The sequence below is a fragment of the Prionailurus viverrinus genome, unplaced genomic scaffold, assembly GCF_022837055.1.
Source record: "Prionailurus viverrinus isolate Anna unplaced genomic scaffold, UM_Priviv_1.0 scaffold_38, whole genome shotgun sequence".
Lineage (NCBI taxonomy): Eukaryota > Metazoa > Chordata > Mammalia > Carnivora > Felidae > Prionailurus > Prionailurus viverrinus.
Genome location: NW_025927606.1, coordinates 280,014 through 304,071, shown reverse-complemented (window position 1 = coordinate 304,071; position 24,058 = coordinate 280,014). Strand labels below are relative to the sequence as shown.

At 48.4% G+C, this 24,058-nt stretch overlaps 1 protein-coding gene across 3 annotated transcripts in view; it reads right to left on the bottom strand.

The window, feature by feature from the left end:
• Positions 1-22,434, bottom strand: part of USP10 (ubiquitin specific peptidase 10) — a 69,613-nt gene extending 47,179 nt beyond the window's left edge. For 2 of the 3 annotated variants that reach the window (XM_047846201.1, XM_047846200.1), the window contains exon 1: positions 22,243-22,365. In XM_047846201.1, coding sequence (XP_047702157.1) covers positions 22,243-22,263 — 21 coding nt within the window. In that variant the 5' untranslated portion in view covers positions 22,264-22,365. Of the gene's footprint in view, positions 1-22,242 lie in introns of all 3 variants that reach the window. The other variant, XM_047846199.1, reaches the window with a different exon arrangement.
• Positions 22,435-24,058: the final 1,624 nt, after the last annotated feature.

Here is a 24,058-nt window from a genome sequence, read left to right as displayed (position 1 = left end):
GATCCTTTCTAGAAAGGACATGATAACAACAATAACAACAACAACAACAACAACAACAACAACAACAAAGACGTAGAAAGTGCTTCCGGAAAACAGGGCAAACCCACAATACAGGACGGAAACCCGCCCCCAGGCTGAAGCACAGCCCCTGGGCACGGCTGCTCTGGGTTTCACCTTCTGGAGACCCGATCTGGCCCCTGCAGGGAGGGCCTGGCTCTGAGAACGCTGAAGAAGGGGCTAGGCAAACCTGGAAACACCACGTTCACACTAAAGGAAAAAACAAAGACGCGATGTCACCCCAGGAAGGTGGGAAGGAAAGATGCTGGCCGTCGCCTGCACCGCGTCCGCGTCCTGCACAGACCGCGGGAAGCCACACTAGGGAGGCACGGGGACTCCCACCCCAGCGCGGCGCTAGGGGGCGCTGGAGCACCGCGTGCTGCGCCTTCAGTCCCACTTTCAAAATCTCATCTCTAAAAGCACGAATACAAACAGAGGGTGCCACCAAAGCGACGTTCTGCCTTCAGAAGGACGCGCGGAAATAAAAGATCAGCCTCTGAGAGAAAAAAATAAAGCTACGAGGCAGCGATCGATGAGCACCCTGCCGCGTGTGCACGGTACTCGGTTTCCCAAAGCAGTGAGACACCGGTGAGCCAGCTCCCAGAACCACCGCCAGCCGACGGGCATCAAGCCAAGCCTCGCCGGGTGAGAGGACAGAACCAGGCACAGCTACCAAGAGGCTGAGAGACACAACGTCTTCTCCTCCCTCAGCATCCAACCCAGCAAGGCTGAATTTGGGAGAGAGGAGGAAAGACGAAGGACTAACAAACTCGTTCATTTCGAGAGTGACGAAGTCTGAATTTCCTCTCTAGTGGACGTGAGGGGGTGCTGGACTGGGCAACTGGGAGCGTTCTGCCAGCTCCGAAGGCATCTCCTGGATCTAACAAGGACAAAGCAGCAGGGGTGTGGAAATGTCCCCAGGCTGATCCATGCGACCACATGGAAGAACCCTGAAAACCATGCTGAGTAAAAGTCAGGCACGAAGGGCCACGTGCTGTATGATTCCACTCCTGCGCAACGTCCAGAAGAGGCAAATCTCTAGAGACAGAAAGCAGACTGTGATCGCCAAGGGTTAGGAACGGGAAATGAGAAGTCGCTGCTAATGGATCCGGGGTTTCCTTCTGGAGTGGTGAAATGCTCTGACATGGACTGTGCTGATGGTTGCACAACTCCAGGAACACACCAAAAACCACTGAAATGTACTCGTATTGACATGGGTGAATTCTATGGGATGTGAATTAGATCTGAACAAAGTAAAAAAGAACGTCAGTGCCTGCCTAAAAAAGTCTAATTTCTTCACTAAACTATACTGATCAGGCCTGCTAGGTGACGGATGCTCAGTGACAGCTACCGAACAGTCACAGCACACTTTCAACTCTACAAAGTGGTGTGCAGAGAGGACACTGTTCAGGCAGTCGAGGCGCGACGGGAATTTCGCTGACTTAACCATATGCGCTGAGCACCAACTATCTACAACAGAGCTGTGTCGGATCAGAATACACTGAGTAAGACAGACACAGGGTTCAGGACAGCACCACATTTACAGTTCTGTCACAGCACAAGTGAACTGCAAGCTGCACTGGGAGCTACAGAGGGCAAAAGCAGACAAAGAGGGAGGCAGAGAAGGGCCTGCTGCCCAAAGCACTGGGCTGGAGCAGAACCCTGCTTTACCTTCTTGGGGCCGAGGGATCCCGAGAAGGGGACAAAAGGACAAACTGTTACAAAGCCACTCCCATGGGCGGTGCCCTCTTCTTAGGATTCTAGCATCCAAATGCTGCAATATCGTGTCAGTTTCACAGGGTTTGTGTGTTTCACGTGACTACTAAAGTCCATGAGAAGATCACCGCGCACACCTTCCAAAGCAGGATCTATGACGGGCTGGCTGCGTATTCCTTCAGAGCTTTCATGGAGATTCTGAGCTAAAACTTGTTCCCACCAAATCTATTTCCAAAATTAGAAAATATGATTCATCTAACAGAAATCCATTTCGTACCAACTTCCCAGTCCTACATCTGCATTAGGTACTTTACACAATGGCAGTTAAATTTTAACTTACTTTGCTCTAAACTAATACTAAACAGAAGGATAAAAGAGCCCTCATTACACAATAGCTTCTATCTAGAATTTTTATCACATGGACGAAAGCTGATAAATTATTAGGGAGTGAATTTAGCTCCAGTAGAAAAGTTCAAGATTCCACCATTTTCATTTCCATTACCACCACCCAGCTGCTAATCTAGGGAGGAAGGAACAGGGTTGGTGGGGAGACACAAGGCAGGGAGGAAGAGAGAACAGAGAACAAAAAAGAGAGAACAGAGAAGAAAAGGGAAAACAAGCAAAACACCAACGAACAAGACACCGAAACAGCAGCGCTCCCTCTGCTGGGGCCAAGGGTGAGTGCGGACAGGCTTCGGGGAGGGGAGGTCTGGGGAGCCACTGCAAGGGTAGAAAAGTACCTTAACTGTTGACGTGACCACATAAGTGGGCACATTTGTTGAGACTCATCATGTATACTTTAAATGGGTGACATTCCCTGCACATAAATTATGCCCCCATAAAGGTTTTTTTTTAATGAACAGGAGCCAAGTTAAATTCATCTGCGTGTTGCCGGCAGTCAATGCAGTACTTGGCATACAGTAGGTGCTCAAAAAAGCTTTGCTGAACAAATCATTTCAAGAAGAGGAAGAAGAGATCCCCACTCTCCCACCCCAACTATAAGTTCTTGGGATAAGGAATGACAGCCTCTCCAACCTCCACAACAACAGGAAACTTCCCCCATGTCAGTGCCACCAAATCACCCCGTTTGCTCTGACTGGTTTTTAAGATCACAAGAGATGTTCCAGCCAGAAGCACAATTTTCACGTTTAAATATAATCTTTAGGGGGGGCAGCGTCTGGGTGACTCAGGCGGTTGAGCATCCAACTTTTGATTTCAGCTCAGGTCATGATCTCACGGTTTCTGGGTTCAAGCCCCATGTCAGGCTCTGCACTGACAGCACAGAGCCTGCTTGGGATCCCCCCACACACATACAAAAGAAATACACACACACACACACACACACACACACACACACACACACACACACACACTTTAAATGTAATCTTTAGGGATACCTAGGTGGTTTACTCAGTTGAGCAGACTCTTGGTTTCAGCTCAGGTCATGATCTCACAGTTCACGGGATCAAGTCCCACGTTGGGCCCTGCACTGTCAGCAAGGAGCCTGCTTGGGATTCTCTCTCCCCCTCTATCTCTGCCCCTCGCCAACTCACTCGCCCTCTCTCTTTCAAAATAAATAAACTTTAAAAACTAAATAAACATAATCTTTAAATATAACCAAGATATAACCTTTCATTTTTAAATATATATTTAAACATAATCAAGAGAATCTGAATTAAGCTTTACAGAAAACTTATTAAGAGCATACTTGTTTTGGCCTAGAGGAAAATCATTCACAATTACCACGTGGTCTCCCAGACTAAAGAAAAATCGACTTTCACATTTTAAATCTAGAAGGAAAAAAGGGGGTAGAAAAAACCATGCGTGTGATTACAAAGTATCGGGGCCAGTCAACCTTTCAAAAATCCGTTTTCATTCCCTACCACCCCCCTACTATCCTTGCCTACCAAGAAAGTCACCTGTGTCCAGTGTGGAGAGGGCACTCTCCTAGTCTTTACTGTCCCCCTCTATTTTTGGCTTAAACTTTTTTTTTTTTTTTTAACATATTTTACTAAGAACCACCTATTTGCAGTCAGATCCACTTCTCGGTCATAAATATGACTCATGTTCTTGTGGATAAAAAATTCTTTCCTTTTAAACTGAGGCACAAGAAAGTTAACATAACTGAGAATACCAAGTGCTGGTGAGGCTCCGGAAGAAGGGGGATCCTCACGGTTGCTGGTGGAGATAGAAAATGACACAGCTACTTTGGAGAAGCTGGCAGTTTTCTATGAAACAAAACACACCGCTGACCACATGACCCAACAATCCCACTTCTAGGTATTTTACTCACAAAAGCGAAAATCTACGTCCACCAAAGACTTGCAGATAAACGCAAGTCTTAGTTTAGCTTCGTTCCTAACAAACACTGGAACAAAACCGTGCACCAAGAGGTGAAGAGAGAGGGGCGCCTGGGGGGCTCAGTCGGTTAAGCGTCCGACTCTTGATCTCAGCTCAGGTCATGATGCCAGGGTCGTGGGATGGAGCCCCACATCGGGCTCCACCCTGAGCTGAGCGGCGAGCCTGCTGGGGGTTCTTTCTCTCTCCCTCTCTCTGCCCTTCCCCTGCTCGCTCACTCTCTCTCTCTCAAAATAAATAAATAATTACATTAAAAAAAAAAAAAAGAGGTAAAGAGAGGAACTGTGTTACTTCCATAATGAAATACTGCTCAGCACTGAAAAGGAGAGGACTCTTACCCACAGTACGGATGAATCTGAAAGTGCTGTGGAGAACGAAAGAAGCCAGAGAGAGGAGTACACTCCGCATAACTCCACAGAAACAAACTCCTACAAAAGGGGATATGCCCAGTGACAGAAAGCAGATCAGCAGTCACCCACTGTGGGGCAGAGACTCATGGCAAAGGGGCATGAGGGAACTTTCTGGACAACAGATTGATTGTGGTAACAGTTACCCTGGCATAGACGTGTCAAACCTCAATCTGAAAATTTTAAATCGGTACATTTATTCTATTAAATTATACCTCAAAATGGTTAATGTTTTAAAATTGGTGCAGAATTAACCAATGCACGTCTACAAATAAGGTGGATGAGGCAGCTGCACTACAGAAGCAACTCTGGGAGCGCCTGGGGGGGGGGGGGGGGCTCAGTCGCTTGAGCGTCTGACTCCTGATTTCGGCTCAGGTCATGGTCTCACAGTTCGTGAGTTCAAGCCCTGCACTGGGCTCTACCCTGCTTGGGATTCTCTCTCTCTGCCCCCGCCTCTTGCTCGTGCGTGCTCTCTCCTTCCCTCTCTCTCTCAAAATAAACTTTTAAAACATTAAACCAGAATCGAATAAGTAAAAGCAGCTCTTGAAGACCAAGGACCACAGTATTAACCCTTCACTTACATTAAGCAGATTCTTAAATACTCTGCTAACATCCACACGCTGAGATGCGTTTTAAGATTTCGTGTTCCTGGGTCCCAAGACTCTTACTAGTAGTACCCAGCACCACCTACGATACTGGGCATGACACCTGTAACCTGCTGCCTGGTATCGCCATCAGGGTGCCCACTCCCGTAGTTGCCCGAGGACTAGACCAGAGACTGTTCCAGCCCGGCACGGCCTCTCTAACTGCCTAGATCCCCCAACCGCCTACTCAAACCCCACACCACACACAGACAGTTGCTGCCAGTAACACTGAATCAGACCTTGGGTGTTTCATTAAAAAGAGTGCTACGCGGGCAGAAACTTGCACATGCATCTGTTCTACAGGGTTTTTCACTTAATGGAACAGGCTGGAACCAAACCAACAGAAGCTCAGCTACCGAAGGCCACCTGCCAAAAAGGAGCGTGCATCACTAAACCAGAACTTTAAGTTAAAACACATTTGGAAAAAAGCAGTGTGACTACATAAACAATTTCCTTCTAATCTGCTGCCCACTGCCAATGGTTTCCTAAATACCTTGCAAGATCCAGAGCTGCCTGACTTACACCCCGCAGCCCACACACCCAGAGGGAGCAAGTTTAGAACGTTCCCCTTCAGGAGTCGCTCTGCTTGTTAATGAAAACCAAAGTTACTTAGAAGAGTCGGTCCAAGCAGTAAAAGCTGCAAAATTACGATCTGCTGAAAATAAGAGAAAGCAAAACCGGGTGCTGACAGCTAAGGCCGGGCCGAGCCCACTGAGGAAGCAGTCCGCTGCTGGCTTTTTCGGCTTCACTTTCACCTAATGATCTGCCGAAAACAAAGCCCGCAACTATGCAGAAACAGCTTCCTTTACCAGCCAAAATAACAGATTGCGCTCCATTCCTGAATTACGTTTGTAAGATGGCTGTTAGGATTAAAAATCTTTTATTAGAAAAAAACAAAACCTGAGACTTCGGGAAGTCTGCCCTATAGTAAAGATGGGGAGCTCGAAACTTGAATCTCCTGGAAAAGTATTTCACCCACCTGGCTCACAATGCTGTTTTCCCTATAGAACACCAACCACTGGTGGGGCTCACCTGGCAGGGGAGCGGGGTCAGCTGTGCAGGACGAAGGCCCGTGGCAGTGGTTCTCAGCCCCAAGCTACCCCTAGAATCGTCTGAGGATCCTCGGGCCTTCCCTGCAAAACTCCAGGGTTCAGTGGGGGCAAGCAGGGAGCCCAGGCTTCACTCAACATGCTAAACACTTTGTGTCCTCGTGACGTGCAGTTAGGGTTCTGGCCCGCCGTGGAGGGCGCTCCCACGGCCACTCCAGGCAGCTGAGGAGTTGGGGAAACTAAGACAGCACGAGGGAAGGCCAGGCGAGCACAGCTACCTCACCACTCAGTTATGGCCCCAAACCAGACAGAAGCAACCAGGAAACCAGTTGAAGCGATCACTTTGTGAAAGGACCCTCTGCTTGATGAACAACATGCAGAGCATGTTTTTAAAACGGGAACTCTGTCAGTGCTTTCAAGGGTTTACTGATCACTAACAACTTACCGGCAAACCACAAAGCTAAATGTCAACCAGAAGAGAAAGTATCGTGCAAGCAAACTGGAAACAATTTGATAAAAAAATTCCATTCCCAGGTAACTTTTCGACCCGTCTTTTCCACAAGGACCATTCTTTTATAACTGAGCTCATTTCCCATTTGCTCTTAACTGAAATCGAACACTCCCCTCCAACACTCTGCTTTTTCACAAACAACCTCCCATCCTAGCATCCTTTCACACCCTCCAGCTAGTCTGTCTCTCCATCACGCACCCGATTTGTCCACACTGGGAGCTCTCTCTCACACACACACTCTTCCCGTGGGTGGCTCCCGCCCCCTGCAGGTCCGGACTCTGCTCCAGCCACCCCTCCTCCCCACCCCCCCCCCCGTCCACGCCTGTCCCCGTCCCGCAGGCAGCTCTGTTCCCCGCCTCAAACCGTGCTGGTGAAGCCCAGACTCCCATCCTCTCCCGGCCGCTCGGTCAAGTTCCAGGCCCACTTCTCAGGCTGCCAGCCCCACGGCACTCCTACTTTCGAGCTCTGGTTTCGCCTTCAATTCCAAACGCCCGTTATTTTCTCAAAACCAGCTCCTACACGAACGCCAACGGCAGACTTCATGGTTCTGCCAACCTCCCGGAAGAGAAACCTTGAAGATTATCTTAAATCATGTACCTTTCCATCCCAAATTCCTGGGACAATCTCAACAAAGTACCAAAATGTTCAGAAAGCTTTATCTGGCAAGAACAAGGGCAACTACATGAAGAGAAAGTGATTAACTGACCCCTATCGACATCCCACGACTGAGACCCAGAGAACAGTATCTCCATGAATCAAAGGCAGGAGTAGCACCTTTCTGAACACACACCGCACCTCAATAATAAGATTATGGGGCACCTGGGGGGCTCAGTCAGTTGAGCATCTGACTTCGGCTCAGGTCATGATCTCACGGTTCGTGGGTTCGAGCCCCGCATCAGGCTCTGTGCTTCCAGCTTGGAGCCTGGAGCCTGCTTCCGATCCTGTGTCTCCCTCTCTCTCTGCCCCTCCCCTGCTTGTACTCTGTCTCTCTCTCGAAAGTGAACATTAAAAATGATTGATACACAGATGTCATTTTATCATTACATTCTTTCTTAAAGACAGGGATTTCTAACTGTTATTTGGGGGGAGTAGACCCCTCTGAGAACACAGTCCACTACCTGAAGAATGCACACACGGAGGAAGTGACAGACCTGGAAAAGGAGAGGGGGAAGGAGTGGTGCTCCCGGATGGGACTGTAACGGACTCTGCAGCCATCCTCCACATGTCCATTTTCCTCCTCCCCTGCTGCTTAGTGGTCACCCAGTCCAGAAGGCTGATACACACCCACTCCCAGCTCTAGATGGGAGCCCGACCTGGAATGCCACCCACCTTCCCTGCCCACAGCACCCGGTTCAAGGGTGACCCAGAAGGCACAAACCCCAAGACACAGCCAAGAATTCTGGATCACACGTCCACTCTCTTGTTCTGGTTGATGTGGAATAGGCTGGACATATATAGGAAGCCTACAACCGCTGTGACTATTTTCTCATTCGGAGGAAAACTAGTCTTAGGAAAATGCTGACACAACAGAAGTGAAAAGAAACCAGATCCTCAAAGATATCACTGAATTGATTAATCAAACCAACCTTGAAGCGTGACCTACCTCTGGGATTTCTGGTTCCATGAGCCAATAAATCTCTAGTTTATGCTGTAAGCCAATTAGAGCTGGCCTTTCTTTCACTTGTTCTCACAAGCATCCTACCTAAGACAGGAACGAAGCGCACAATAAAGGACATAAAAAGGCTTGTTCCAGGTTCAGTGGCAGCAACCAAGGGACTCAGAGAAAGTAAGGTCACTCCAAAAGCCAAAATCAGGTTGATCAGAAACGCAGGCCCTACTGTCTGCCCACAGGATGCCCTCCGCCTGCCTCCCCATTTGCCAAAATCCTATTTCACTGTCAAGGCTGTTCATCCCTCCCTTCCTTCACCCTCTGAATTACTGCTGCAGAGCCTCGCACGTGCACCTCCCAAGCACCGAGCACGTAACTACACGACTCAGGACGTGCCCGGCACTTTCCTACACCTCAGTTACAGGCTTAGTCACCCACTACCTACACAGGGTAAGAGCACCAGTTATCTTCCTGAACATCTGTAGCAACAGCTAAAATAGTTGGCCTTCTCCAAACATTAATCAGCTTATTGACAAACACTTTATGAAAAGATCTTTCTCAATCTTTTCCAAGTAGTTCACACATAGAACTGGCTTCTGATCAAACTGGTACAAAGTGTTAAAATCCAAACATGAAAAAACGTCATGTTGGGGGCGCCTAGGTGGTTCAGTCAACTGAGTGTCCAACTCCGGATTTCATGATCATGGAATAGAGCCCCACACTGGGCTCCACGCAGAGTGTGAAGGCTGCTTGGGATTTTCTCTCTCTCTCTCCCTCTGCCCCTCTCCCCCTGCTCGCACACACGTGTGCTCTCTCTCTCTCGAATAAAAATAAAAATATAATAAAAAACTTATTTTCGGGGCACCTGGCTGGCGCAGTCAGTACAGCATGAGATTCTTGATCTCAGGGTTGTGAGTTTGAGCCCCAATGTTGGGTGTAGAGATCACTTAAAAATAAAATTTTGAAAAAAAAGCCCTTCATGTTTTAAATTACCACTAATTACTTAATATTACTTAGCAAAATATATCTTCTCCTCTACCCCCCAAATAACCAATGAATTAAATGTATCTTTCAGTTTACTTTAATGCTTTAATTAGTTCTGGGAAATAAGGTAATTCACAACCAGAAACAGCTAAAAAATGTATCCAAAAAATGTCCATCACTGTTTTTAGTACGTGTAAAATATAATTGTGAATATACCACAGTACTTAAAAATAACATTGAGGAAAAAGTTGAATAATGGAGAATACTCACAAGTGGGGGAGAAAAAAAAAACCTTCACTCAACAACATATAGTATAATCCTATTCCATTAAAGAGGAAAGTGCATTATTATTATTACGTATGTTACAACAAAGCTGCCTGGTTCCCTCTGCATCCCATTTCAACTGGCCACCCAAAAGCCTTATTCGGCCCCCATGGCCTTTTGTGCTGCTCAGCTGGTCATGGGAGCACCCAACTGCCCCTTCCTGCCTCCAGGCTCAGCCTCCACCCTCCAAGCCACATGTGGCCACCACGGCACTTTCTCCAAAATGGGAATCTGATTTTGGTCCCTAGGAGCAGCCTATCACAACCGTTCAGGACAAAAAGCCCCAGCAGAGCACATAAGAGCTCAGCGCCTGGCACTCATCTACCTTCCCAGACTCAGGGGCCAAGGCTCCCCACACCCCAGCCGTGCACGCTGCTGTGCATGCTGGGCCTCTCTGGCCTGGATGACCTCTCACATCATAGAACACAGTTCCAGAGTCTCAGCTTTACCAACTATTTTCCAAAAAAACCTGCTGAGTTACACACTCTTGATTGTAACAGCTGATTAGCCTCTATCTTACATGCAACTGTGAACTTCCTCAATATATGGACTGGGCTACATCTCCCATTAATTTCTACATCAATATATACTCACTGAGCACTGATCATGTTCTAAGCCCTGGAGATGTATCAATGAACAAAACAAACAAATCTCTGCCCTCATGAAACTTATGCTCAGCTCTGACCTACAGTTAGGCTCTCCACCTGGGAAGCTGTTGGCTCTGTGGCTCTCGAATTGGGAGAGTTAACGGCACTGGCTCTGACGGGATCAGAGGATCACTGCCACGGCCTACTAACAGGGCATGGGAAAGCTGTCCTAAAAGCACTGTATTTGCATCAGTAACTGCCTTTTGATCTATCTCAGGACTACATTTACTGAGAAACAACCCAGAGAATTAAACAAAATACTTTATGATCTGATATACAGATCAGTCGCCTGGATTCAAGGAACTACACAACAGAGATAAAGAAAGCCATGAAGACCCTTAAAAGAAGCTCGGGTCGCCTGTGCATTTTTTTTTTTTTTTTAAAGCAAAGTCTACACCCAACAGGGGGCTTGAACTCACACCCCAAGACCAAGAGTCACGTGTTCACCGATGGAGCCAGCCAGGCACCCCGCCCACTCGTTCTTAATGCAAAAATTACAACCAATCAGAACACTTCATGAGCAGCTCATCCTTCTTATTCAGGACTGGCACTAAAGGGTATTTCCACCAAGGACGAATTTGTCCCTCGCCGTTCTGCACGCTGCGGTGCTAATCTTCATGCCCAGAACGAGAAACCCCACAACAAACCCATGTGCAGCCCTGAATGTACTGAATGTACTGGTCATTTCCTCCAAGTGGCCCCTCTGTCAAGTAACTTACCCACTGCACACACCACAAAGGCGAGACCCTGTACTGGCAGTGGAGGTGCTGGAGGAGAACCAGACCTCAAGAAAGCCTTCCTGTGCCACCAGGTCACTCCCGGGATCCTTACTCTTATTTCAGAGCACCTGAGAGAGCTCGAGTTAGACAACCGACCCGTGCTGTTCTCCCCTGCCAGGCAGGGCCCCGTCTGGGCACAGGGCCCACACAGGGCCCGGAAGGCTACAGGCCTCCACGAACAGCTGACTGACCCTCGGAGGAAAGATAAGGCATCTACAGAACCAAAGTCCACGGGGGCCTCAAAGCTCACCCTGCACATTGCATGCAAGGCAGTCCTTTCCTTTTTCATAGGAAAGTGAAGGACTGACAAAGCTAACTCAAACCTATGTTCCCACCCGAAAAGAAATCAATGTCCAAGAAACAAAATGATACTGTACTTTACTTTCTGTCCACCTTAAAAAGAAAAGAAGTCCATCTGTTCAACTTGTGCCATAGGATAAGAGGCAAACTCCAAACTCAGCCGTGGTAATTGTTTCCAAAACTAGTCAATGCTAGGATATTGCTACAGTGTCACCGTGTGTAGTCAGCTAAGTTTCCAGCCAAAACTACTGCAGAGACTACTGCGAATTATATATATATATATACATGTATACATATACACATATATATACACATATATACGTGTGTGTGTGTGTGTGTGTGTATATATATAAATATAAAAGCTATCTCCTACCTCTTATCTCCTTCTCATTTGCCTCTAGTCCCAGAAAAGTAAATGTACGTTCCTGACCCTCAACTCATACCATATAGCCGTGGCACGTAAAAGGCAGGAGTTCGATCAGAGCCTGCAGCCTGTTTCCGATTCTGTGTCTCCCTCTCTCTCTGCCCCTCCCCCATTCATGCTCTCTCTCTGTCCCAAAAATAAATAAACGTTGAAAAAAAAAATTTTTAAAAAGGCAGGAGTTCGATAAGGAGAGGGAAGGAGCAGTAATTATGCTCGCACGTCTGTGGAAAAGTGGAGGCAAGAATTTCCTCAACGGACAAATCCATGACCAGCAGCAAAAAAAGATGGCAAGAATTTCTGATGGCAGACTGGCTTAATGCCGTACACACAACCTCAGACAAATTTTGACTACGACCAGACCTGAGAACAAATTAGAAAGTTCATCCCAATTCACTGGGACATCAGATGGTCACGGCTGAAATGAGCCATGGTGGAGTCTGGGCCGCTTCCACCCCGTCCCCTACATCCCACCCACAATGCAGAGCACAGGGGTCAGCAGCGGTGCGCCTCTCTGGCTTGGGAGAGTGTATTTGTACTCAGATTACTTCTCTGTAACTGTGTCTTGCAACTAACACCCCATCCAGGGCCTGGCACACAGCAAGAGCTGGATAAATGCCGAAAAGGAATGAATCAGGAACGTCCTTCTGAAGACCCAATGGGACAGATCTTCAAAGTGGCAAAATTTTCAGGCGTCTCGTGCTGGTTCGGTCCCCACAATCCATTCTACTCGGTGCTAAAATTAGATCTTATCACCTCTCACAGTGGTACATACATCTATCTTGGTTGTTGTTCACAGTCAACCTAGACTGGATAAATTATTTTATCCAAAATATGATTTAGCTAATCCTATTCATGGCAACGTGTTCAATGGGTTACGTGAAACAAACTGGAAACAAAGCCATGTGGAGGCTCTGAAACCTGAGCCGAGCTGCGATACCCTGGGGGGAGCTGTCCTAAACCCAGATTTAGAGGCCTGCCCGCAAGGAGCCCCAGCAAGTAGGTCTGGATGGCCATCAGGTGATTATGACAGAAGACTAGGACCAAGGGTCCCCACCTGAGAAATACTATCATATAGGGGCGCCTGGGTGGCTCAGTTAGGCATCTGACTTCTGCTCGGGTCATTATCTCAGGGTTCGTGAGTTTGAGCCCCGCGTCGGGCTCTGAGCTGACAGCTCGGAGCCTGGAGCCTGGAGCCTGGAGCCTGGAGCCTGCTTCAGATTCTGTGACTCCCTCTCTCTGCCCCTCCTTTGCCCACACTCTGTCTCTCTCTCAAATATAAGTAAATGTTAACACGAAAGAAAAAAATACTATCATATAAAATGATTCCAAATTTCTAAAATCTCCTATAAAAAAGACTGAAGAGGGGCACCTGGGCACCTCAGTCGGTTGAGTGTCCAACTTCAGCTCCGGTCATGACCTCACAGTCGGTGAGTGTCAGACTCGCTGCTGTCAGCACGGAGCCACCTTGGGATCCTCTGTCCTTTCTCTGCCCCTCCCCACTCGCACGCGCACGCTCCTTCTCAAGAATAAAAACATTAAAAAAAAAAAAAAAAAGGACTGAAGAAAAGCATTTCAAAGTATTAACCTCAGAAGTCACCTCTGGGTCATGGGATATTATGAGGGACATGTTCTTCTTATATTTTATTTCCTAAGACCATAATGAAGAAACAAATGTTTGTTTTTAAAGGTGCCCCCCCAAAACTAAAGGGCATAATGTCCCCACATGGCCTTCCTAACACTCTACCAATCAGCACTGAGGACACCCAAAAGCTATTCGCCTTGCATTAATCCGCCTCAGATGTCCCCAAAAGAATGCCCTGCTTTTCCCCCTCCAAGTTCTGGGGTTCAAGACGCTCGGGGTGCTGACGTGAGCACAGAGTACGCTCCCGGATCTGGGCGACAGCCGGAAGAGGGACACCTCTGACAGCCGGGAAGTACCACACCTGGCCCCCCGAGGCCGTCGCCACGGGCAAGGCTGGCACAGAGCGGTGCCACCACTTACTAAAACCCGTGGTTTTGTTCCGAAATCCTGTGGGTTCTCACAGACCCGCACCTGCTCACAAGACCCACGGTGTCTGCGGCTTGGCCTCTCTCGGGGTCCCTCACCTCGCCTCTGACTCCGGCCCCACCCGTTCCCCCCACACAGCACTTCAGCCACAAACCTCTTCCGGGTCCCCACACGTGCCTCAGGTTTTGGGACTCTGCTCCTCCGCCCGCCGTCTCCCAGATGCCCTTGTCCTTGTGCTCCTCTGCCCAAATGCCACCTTTTCAGAAGAGACATCCTCCCAGCCTCCCCTGACGCTCAGTCTCGCTCTCCTCCTGTTCAATCCGTCTTACACCTAAATACCTTTTACTAAATCATGCCACTGCTCTACCCTGCACTCTCCCTGAACAAGAATCCAAAAGCCCCCCGGCCTCATCTCGTGGCCCCCGTGATCTCGTTACAACGCGTCTACTCCGCACAGGGCGGTCACAGCGTCAGCCCACGAGGCAGCTCGATCACGTGCTTCCACGGTCAAACGCCGGACGGCCCCCTCCTTCCACACTTTTCTCGGCGTAAAGACGTTAACATTCGGGAAACCCTACAAGGTTGGGCAGACCCCTGGAGGCCTCTCCTCTCCGGCACGGAGCTCTACACTTACGTGGGCTTTCTCCGAGTCCTCTTAACTGCCCTCTCAACTCGCTCCAGCCACGGGGCCGGTACATCCGCAGCTTGCACAGTCCCCAGCTGTGCATCTCAGCCAAGGCACCCCTTCCAGGGAAGAAAACTCTTCCCCGACCCTCCCGGGCCACACCAACACACTGCGTTCCCTTCCTCTGGGACACACTTCTCAGTCTGGAACGACACAGCCATTGCTGTGATTATCTGACCAGCGACCGTCTCCCTCACCAGACAGTAAGCTCCCTGGTAGGAGGGACAATGCCCGCTTTTGCCCATCACCCCATCCTCAGTGCCTGGTACACAGTAGCCACTCAATAACTACTTGCTGAGTGAACGAACGAAAGTTCTTGGCAATGTTCTCCACACTTCTGTTGCAGGAACTACCACCGCAAATCAGGGTTCGCCAACGAGCCTGTTTCTCTCCCCCCTCCCACTCCGTGAACTTCTAAAGCACAGCAACTCGCTCTTCAGCTCTGCGTTCCTAATGCCCAGGCGCCAAAAATTTTGCTTTGAACAATCACAAAAGATACAAAGTCCTTTATACGTGGTTCTGAATAAAAGTGTCTGATAGCCTACAAAGTAATTCCAGCTGAAGCAGAACGCTACCCTTGGAAGACCTGATCTTGCGTTTTATTAGAGTCAGAAGTGGTGGAATGCCGTCGTCTCCGGGGAGAGGGACCCGAGGTGGGCAAGGGGACAGTGCTTCATCTTCTGCCACTGTAGCACGTTGCTTGTAAAACAAGGGGGGAGGAGGAGAAAACCCGATTTCTGGAGAAGGCAGGAAAATCCAAGTTAATTACCGGCACCCCCACTATTCACTCAGGCTGGTGACCACTGTCTCCAAATAAGGAAAGCTTCATCCTCACAGTAACCTTCTCTAGTGAAGAGGGGACCAAGAGACAAGAATCTGAGTTTGAGTCAGACCTCTTTTCACCGTATAAAAACTGGATGGCACGGCTGCTATAACTAAGGGGTTGAATTCTTCAAAAAGCCATGTCTTTAAAAAAAAAAAAAAAAAAGTCTTTGGACATTTTATTACTCAGAAATCTCTAGAGCATTTCCACAGTTCTCAGTATACTTTAACCTCTAGAGTATCTGCTCCGTTCCCTGGCTAAAACAGGTAAAACGAAGAAAACTTACTGTGCTTGAATAGATGCCTTCAAAAATTTTAGAAACAAGGTTTGCTCCAAAAAGTTCAGCTCAGTGGCCGTGTGGTTCGAGCAGACTGTATTACGTACAGTGAACAACAGAACCGCAGAAACGCCCCACGGGAAAAGGGGAGGAAGACGTATATCAAACTGAGCATTAAAGGCCAGAGAGAAAGAGCATGACTTCAACTTTTCACGTTAAATACTTCTGGGTCGTTGGCATGTGTTAGAAAGAGCACATCTGTACTATGTGTTTCAAAATAAAATCAATAAGGACACACCCCACACAAAATTCAGCAACTGGTAACATACTAGCAACTCTTAGTGAGATCACAGTCCTGAATCATTTCCATTTTTATTTCACTCATTCATCCATTCTATCAACTTTCACTCAGGAGCTGCTCCGGCGGGGTCACTATGTGAAGCATTACACCTTGATCAGTCTCTTGCAGGAAAGCAGTCTGGCAAAGCAGAAAAAACAAAGGATTCAGAAGTCCAACGACCTGCTGGCAAGCCCCCAGTGATGCACGTAGCAGCCACGTGACTTCAAGTCCCACGCTGCGTGGGTCTCACTTTTTCATCTGTGAACCGGTGATGACAAGACACCGCAGGATGGCTGTAAGGCTCAAACAAGCCATGCCCTTTACAAACCATGACACTTACACACTGCACAACACTCAAGTGCTGATCACTGCAATTTTAGTGTGTTGTAATTAATAAGTTCCTCCGCGTCCAATTATCAGATCTACCCAGAAGGTCTACTTCCGGCCTCAAATAAATATACACACATTGACAGCCATCTAAGTGGAATTACTACTTAAAATTTCAAGGGACATATTTGACAACACTGGGCAAGAATCTCAAAAAACTCTGGAATTAAATTTCACTGTCAAATTCTCTTCCATTTCCCCCGAAAGCTTCAACAGGTCCTGTCAAAAGGAAAAAGATTATGACGTTCAGAAAGAACAGGGAGTGCACACATTTTAACGACACAAGACGAAAGTCTCTCGACAGAGGCACTGCTTCACTCCGCTAGTTATAAAACGTCTACAGTGGAAGAAAGCCCCCCCCAAAAACCACTAGAAATCCTCTTGACAATTATTAGAATACCAAATACATTCACAAGTTAATTGGTCCTAACTAAATTTAAATGCATGCGATAAAATTTAAAAGGCACCCCTTGTACCAGAGCAAAGGAAGGGCATCTCCGTGTTTACATGCAGACTGCAACCCATCGGGCCAAATGGCAACTCAAAATGTTCTATGGAGTCATCTGCAATGTTCCTGAACGGTTCCTATGTCACAAGGGCCATGGCTTGCAAATATAACGTATACAGACGTCTAGCTTTACTTACTGCATCTTACAACATGAGTATTTATGACATGTACTCGCAGTAATGGTAAACGACTATTTTTGTGGACAGTGAGCAGAACTCAATTGAGACACTGGTCTGAAAAGCCACCCCCACCACTTCCAGCACAACCAGCAGGTCCCCTCTTAGAATGACAGCTCCAGGGGGTGCACTGCTCATGGCACTCTGCACCCCCACCCTGCCAGCAATTTGCATACAGTACACGGAGATGAAAAAAATTTCTTCCTCATGAAATAAGGACAAGGAAAACAAAATCTGCCACTGTCATATATGATAAGTAGGGGTGAAAGAAAGGGCAACTAGATGTAAAAAAAAATGCCCAAGGTGCAAGAGTGGGGAGCCCAGACTTTCCACCAGGAGGCGCCTCCACTTGTAACGCACCAGTGGTGAGAAGGAGAGTTAGAAGTCCCACCAGCCGACACCAAAAACATAAACTGAGAATTGATCTGAAGATTGGCAACCACTAAAGCCGCAGACAAAGCCCACCAGAGAGGGGCCTGAGGATCACAAGAGCAGACGGCATCGGCGCGTGAACACTTGGCGGCAGGCGCTGGGCGAAGGCTACGCGCATGCTGTCATCTAACAAATCTCCAGGAGGCCAGAAAAGGAAACTGTAGGAAAATGTAATAGGCACTAAACCCTTTGCATCACCTTACTCTCCCAGCCCTAAACCACACCTCCACCTCTACACCTCACCTACTGGATTCCGGGGAGAGGGCAACAGGAGAACCGCACGTGTCAAGACAGAGGGCAGAATGGAGTTACTGGCCCAGAGCTTCTGGCTTCTCAGGTCTTCTGCTGGAATGGGGTCACGGCTGAGGAGCTTTCAAACACACAGAAACAGCCAGCTCGCAAAAAGCATACATTTCGAAGACGCCACATCTAGGGTTATGACAGATTCTACAATGTCTAATCCTTGAAACAAATACTATGAGCATAACCCACGGGCCACCTTTATGTTGCCCACACTAGTCCTTAATCCAGCCTGCAGTGACAGAGACGGTCACAAAAAGACCTTTGGGGAGATCACTTCAACAAACGGGCAAACTGCAATCCAAGCACATGTAAGTCTTTGGAAACGAACATCGACACTGCTGAAGTGGCACTAAAGTGACAAACGACAGTAATCCAATGGCCCCAGGCCAATTAACTCCATTGCAAACAGATTTATCTGTTTTGTGCCCAGTGGTTCTCGCACGGGAAGCAGTAAATAGAAATGCAGCCGCCTAATTACAAACCCAAAAGCGAGCTCTTCCTACAATTTCTCGAGTTCTTCCTACAATTTCTCATACTTCAGTGTGCGAGCAGCAAAGTAACAAGTGTCCTCGACAACCACCTTTAATGATCCTCTTGAAAAACCAGATCCATTAACAGCAAAAACTCACATGACAAATCAGTACAAACGCAAAAAGGAACAAAAAATTAGCCTTGATGTGGCTGATAATTCAAACACAGATGACACAACTTTTCCCAAGTTCCTGAATATCATACACGGGCAGAGAAAATGTGCAACAGGTTTGGCATGAGACGATCGCTACACTTTGTAACCCTTTCCTCCTGTAAGTTTTCCCACATCGAGCACTATTGGATCACGCCAGCTCCACATAAAAGTGCAATGGAATGCAGGTCCTAACTTTTGCTCTAGAGAGGAACTGAAAACGAGGCAGGTTGGCTTAGCGCTCACTGCAATTTCGGTAAACTGTGGTCCCACCAAGACGGACCCAAGCGCACGACGCACCTCGTCTGCACTGCCGACCGGTACGTCACTTCACCAACTTGAAACCCACCTAGTCGCAGAACAGGTTTGAGTTTCTGCTGTCGCTGTGCAAAGGAAAATCAGCATCTCCAAATATCCTGTATTTCAAATAACTGTATCTGCTTCAGCTGCCTCACTACGAGGTTCCAGTAAAAATGTATCTTTTGAGAAATACTAATACAGCGGTCAGTTATAAACAGATAGATATTCCACCACACGGGGACACTCCGCCATATGCTGTAAAGTGGATCCAAGAGATTCCATGATGTAAAGTGTGGGGCCCCATCACTGCCAGGTAATGCAAAGACCAGAGTGAGCCTGCTTCAGGGCACCAGGACAGGAAGCCACGTGATATCCAAATAAAGTGTAGAAGGCATTACCAGGGGGAATTTCACTACAACGACCACAAACCCACAAACGATTCCTGGTTTAAGGAAGGACTGGTCGGTTCACACTAATTACCCCAAATCATTTCATCAGACGACAAATACTCACAAATTAAGAGATGTACTTACACTTCCATTGTCAAAGTTCCTCCTTTATACCTGTTAAAATGTTGAAAACTATTGGCATTAGCAATGTTTCCAAGTTTTCCACTGGTTCACTTCAATCAGGGAACAGGGTTCAACAATCATATGGAAATAGAATATAATCTATATAAATTTTCAAAATTGTAAGCATAACAATCCAATTTTGTTTTATTTTTTAAAGTTTATTTATTTATTTTGAGAGAGACAGAATGAGCAGGAGAGGGGCAGAGGGGGGGACAGAGGATCCGAGAAGCGGGCTCTGTGCTGACAGTAGAGAGGACAATGTGGGACTCGAGCCCACAAACTGCAAGATCATGACCTGAGCCGAAGTCCGACACTTAACCGACTGAGCCACCCAGGTGCCCCAACAACCCAATTTTAATATAAAACCCTTACTGTTGATTTGTGGTTGTCATTCCCAATTGTACACAAGTAACATGCATCTCATGATGCTTAACACATGGTAAGTGATCGGTAACTGTTGAATTAATGAGTGAATGACCAGTGTCTCTGCAGGGCTCTTAGGACAGAAGGTCTAATAAAACAAATGTATTAAGATGCTCAGCCTGGGGTGCCTGGGAGGCTCAGTGGGTTAAACGTCCGACTCTTGATTTTGGCTCAGGTCATGATCTCACGGTTTCGTGGGACTGAGCTCCAAGGCGGGCTCTGAGCAGACAGCACCAACCTGACCGGGATGCTCTCTCCCTCTCTTGTCTGGCCCTCCCCTGCTTGTGCACGTGCTCTCACTCCTGCTTTCGCTCTGTCTCTTCCAAAATAAATAAAATTAAAAAAAAAAAATGTTCAGCCTGATGCAAGCAGGATACAATTACCAAATCTTGTCACATTATTTCATTACTTGTTTTCATTACTCTTCTTTGAAAAAGACTGAGAAATCAAACTACTCTTTTGCTACGTTCTCCATGCTAGAACTTAAAAGCACTCAAATTATACTTAAAAATAAACGTATTAAAAGAATAACCTCAAAGAGTTGCTAACACTTATGTTCAACTGACTTTCGCCACTGCGGTTTTCTAAAAATGGGTATAGGCGGGGCGCCTGGGTGGCGCAGTCGGTTAAGCGTCCGACTTCGGCCAGGTCACGATCTCGCGGCCCGTGAGTTCGAGCCCCGCGTCAGGCTCTGGGCTGATGACTCAGAGCCTGGAGCCTGTCTCCGATTCTGTGTCTCCCTCTCTCTCTGCCCCTCCCCCGTTCATGCTCTGTCTCTCTCTGTCCCAAAAATAAATAAACGTTGAAAAAAAAAAATTAAAAAAAAAAAAAAATGGGTATAGGCAATATTGTTTGAAACGTCAATACTAGGACAATGAATGTAGATGAAATTACAATTAAGTTTATATATCGTCACGGCTAGTTATCATTTAAATCAGGTTTGCATTGTAACTGGTGCTTATGATGATGGACTGAATTAGGGGTGCCTGTAGCGCACGCAACTCTTGACCTCAAGGTTGTGAGCTTGAGCCCCACAGTTAAGCATAGAAATTACTTAAAAAAATAAAATCTTGAAAAAAAAATAATAATAGAATGAATTATGGCTAAACATGCCTTCACTTCAAAATCACTATGAATACATTACACGTTCGTTCACAATGAATCTCGTACCTGTTCATACCAATTTTAACAACGAGCTATACACGTTTATATTTGAGAAAAAGGCAAATATCAAACCTCTTAAGAAAACAAAAATCTTTCAATTACACATTTGTAAAAAATTACTCAAATGCTAAGCCCCCTTTTTTTTGCAAAGAACCATAGGAAATACTCACAAAGTAGATGAACAAGTGAACAAGAAGTTAAAGGGAGAAACTTCTGCAAACTAAAGCATCAAAAATTTGACAACATTCCAGCCTCCTGTAAGATCTCATTTAAGAAAAAAAAAAAAAGTTTTCGCGTTTTAAATTTCAGGATAGGCATTAATCTCAACAGCTATTAAAATCGACTTCATTTCCAAAGGGCGAGAAACACCCAACAGTTCGCAGAGGCGATCTGCGGCCACCAGTGTTCCCAGTAGCTACTTTGTTTCACTTTCCCACATTTCAATACCAAAGCACACTGCGACGGTATAAAGTGCAGAAATTTCTAGGGATTAGGTGTCAAAAAACCAGCGGTCGAAAGCAAGCCTGAAAGATAATACCATAGGAGCAACTGTAATACCCAGAGTCATTGAAAATTGGGGGGGGGGGGGGGGGTCAACTCTACACGTACACCTCCCCAGAAGAGAAAAAGGTGCGTCTCACTCTTTCCCTCCACTATGGGATCATTGTAAATGGTCCCTAAACTTCGGCTGGTGCTGTGACACGGCGCGTTAGCGTCAGCCAGGCTGAGATGGGTTCATGCAAAAGATGTCACTCAGATGCAACTCAAAGTACGGTCCTGGGGACTTGATTTCCACTTTCCTTTGCAACAGTAACCGAAGGCTGTTCCCCAGTGACTCGCGTCCCCAAACCAGAGAACCAGCAAGCCCCCCGCGGTCCATCAAGCTGAGGAAGCGACCTTTGGGGGCACGGGGGCAGCGGGGCACCCCCACGCCTTGGGGTCCCGCTCCGCGCCCAGAGGTGACCCGAGTGCCTGGAGAGCCCCGCCGAGGCGGGGCCTCTCGAAGCCCCCCGGCTGCCTCTCCCGGGGCGCCCAGGGCGCCCCCCCCCCACCTCCGCACCCCCGGCTCCCCCGCGGTCCGCCCGGAGGTTAACCCCTTCGCGACCCCCGCAGGCGGCCCGGCGCCCCTCCCCGCTGCTCCCCGAAGGCGGGCCCCTGCTGGCTCCGCGCGGGGCGGCGGCGGGCGGCCGGGGCGCGGCGGCGGCGGGAGGCCGGGGCCTAGTCCGGGGCAGCGTGTCCCGGCGCCCTCCCCCACTCCCACACGCTCGCTCCGGGCAGGGCGCGCCCGCCCGCCCCGGGGCCGCCCGCCGCGGCTCGGGGCCGCTCCCGCCCAGGGCGCGGGCCGGCAGCTACCTGCGGGTTGCGGAGGGCCATGGCGGCCCGTTTCAATGAGCCTCGGCGCTCGTCCGACTCCTCACGCTGCTTCCCCCGCCGCCGCCATCTTCTCGCCCGCACATACACACTCGCATCGGCCGCCGCGCCTGCGCACTGGCCGCGCGCCGCGGGGCGCGGGGCGGCCGGGCGCGCCGGGCGCCTGGTGCGCATGCGCGGCCGACAGGTGGGCGTGCGCGGCGGGAGTGGGCCTGGTGGACTCCGAGCCCGCGCCCCTTCGCGGTGCGGGCCGCGGGGCCGCGCGCTGGGGGCCCCGGCCGCGGTCCGGGAAGGAGAAAGGGCGGGGGACGGGGGTAATGATGCCAAAGCGCCCGGCCGGCCCGGGCCTCTCACCTGCTGGCGGGCCTCCGGGGTGCTGGGCGTGACTCGGGACGTCCGGAGCCCGGGGCCGCGCGACCTGAGGCCGGCCCCGGGCGCCGAACCCCAAAGTCTCCCTGGGCCGGGGTCTCCCAAATGAGCGCCGAGGGCCCGGGAGGAGCCTCCCCTGCTCGTGGTGATAACAGTTCCGTGCATTCATTCATTTATTCACTGTTCATCCCACAAACGTTGCCTGAGCGCCCACTCTGGGCCACGCCTATTGCCAGGCAGTGGCGAAGACTCAAACGCACACGTAAAGCGCTTAGCATCGGGGCCCGGCGCCTGGTGAGCGCTCAGTCCGTGTTGCCCGTTACACACGTGCAGGCACGTACGCAGACAGATCGACTTTGGGGGCACGGATTCCAGAAACAGTGAGCCCCCTACCAGGCCACGCACTTAACCATCTGGTTGGGCCTCCCTTTCTAGGTGAGTGATTTCAGACCTGTTACTTCCCTTTCTAAACCCTTCTGTTTTCCTCACCTGTAAAGGAGACTCATACAATTTCTGAACTCACAGGATTTCTGGGAAGGCCCTATTAGATGAGTGTGAACAACTTGGCCAACTCTCAAAAGCAAAAAAAAAAAAAAAAAAAAGTAGCTTCTGTGATTCTTTTTCACAACCCTTATCCCTGGTCTCGCTTGTTCCACGAACGTGCACGGAGAGAGCTTGCTATTGCCGGACCCCGTGCCAAGCAGCAGAGGTCAACAGTATGATCCATGGTTACATTTCAAGACCGAGGGCCTCGCCTTCTCAAAAATGGGATGCCATGCAAAATAGATCAGGGAGAGGGAGGAAACTGTTCTAAAATGAAAGAGCTAAAAATATAACCAAATACAGTGGGTGAATCTTGATGGGATCCTGATATGTTTTTTAAGCCGGTGAATGTCTTTTGACAGAGAAATTGGAGTATGGCCCGGAGATACAGAGGCGTTCAGTGAATTATTGGTAATTGTCGTGGCATACTAATGATATTATGCTCACGTGAGAGAATGTTCTTATTGTTAGAATATGCCTCTGAAGAATTTAGGGGTCAATGTCACAATGCCTGTGAGTTATTTTTTAATGGTTCAACAAAAAACAGCGTATAAAGACGCACAACTGTACATGGAAGGCAAATGAGGCGTATGTTCACAATCGGATCAAAGGGGTACCATCAACTTTTGTGTGCGTTTGAAAAATTATATAACAGAAAGCTGGGGAAGCAATATAATATTGTATCCATGCTATCCAGAAAAATAATACATGCGCATGAATAAAGACAAAGGTATGTGAAAACCCACTGGTGTCTTGGGGTGGTTGATGTCTGATTTTTATCGTAACGGTGCTTGAACAAAAAATAAAAATTATAATAAATAAGACCTAATTCTAATCTTCAAATCACTCATAGAGATAATAACACGGTTTCTCGATACAAAGGAGT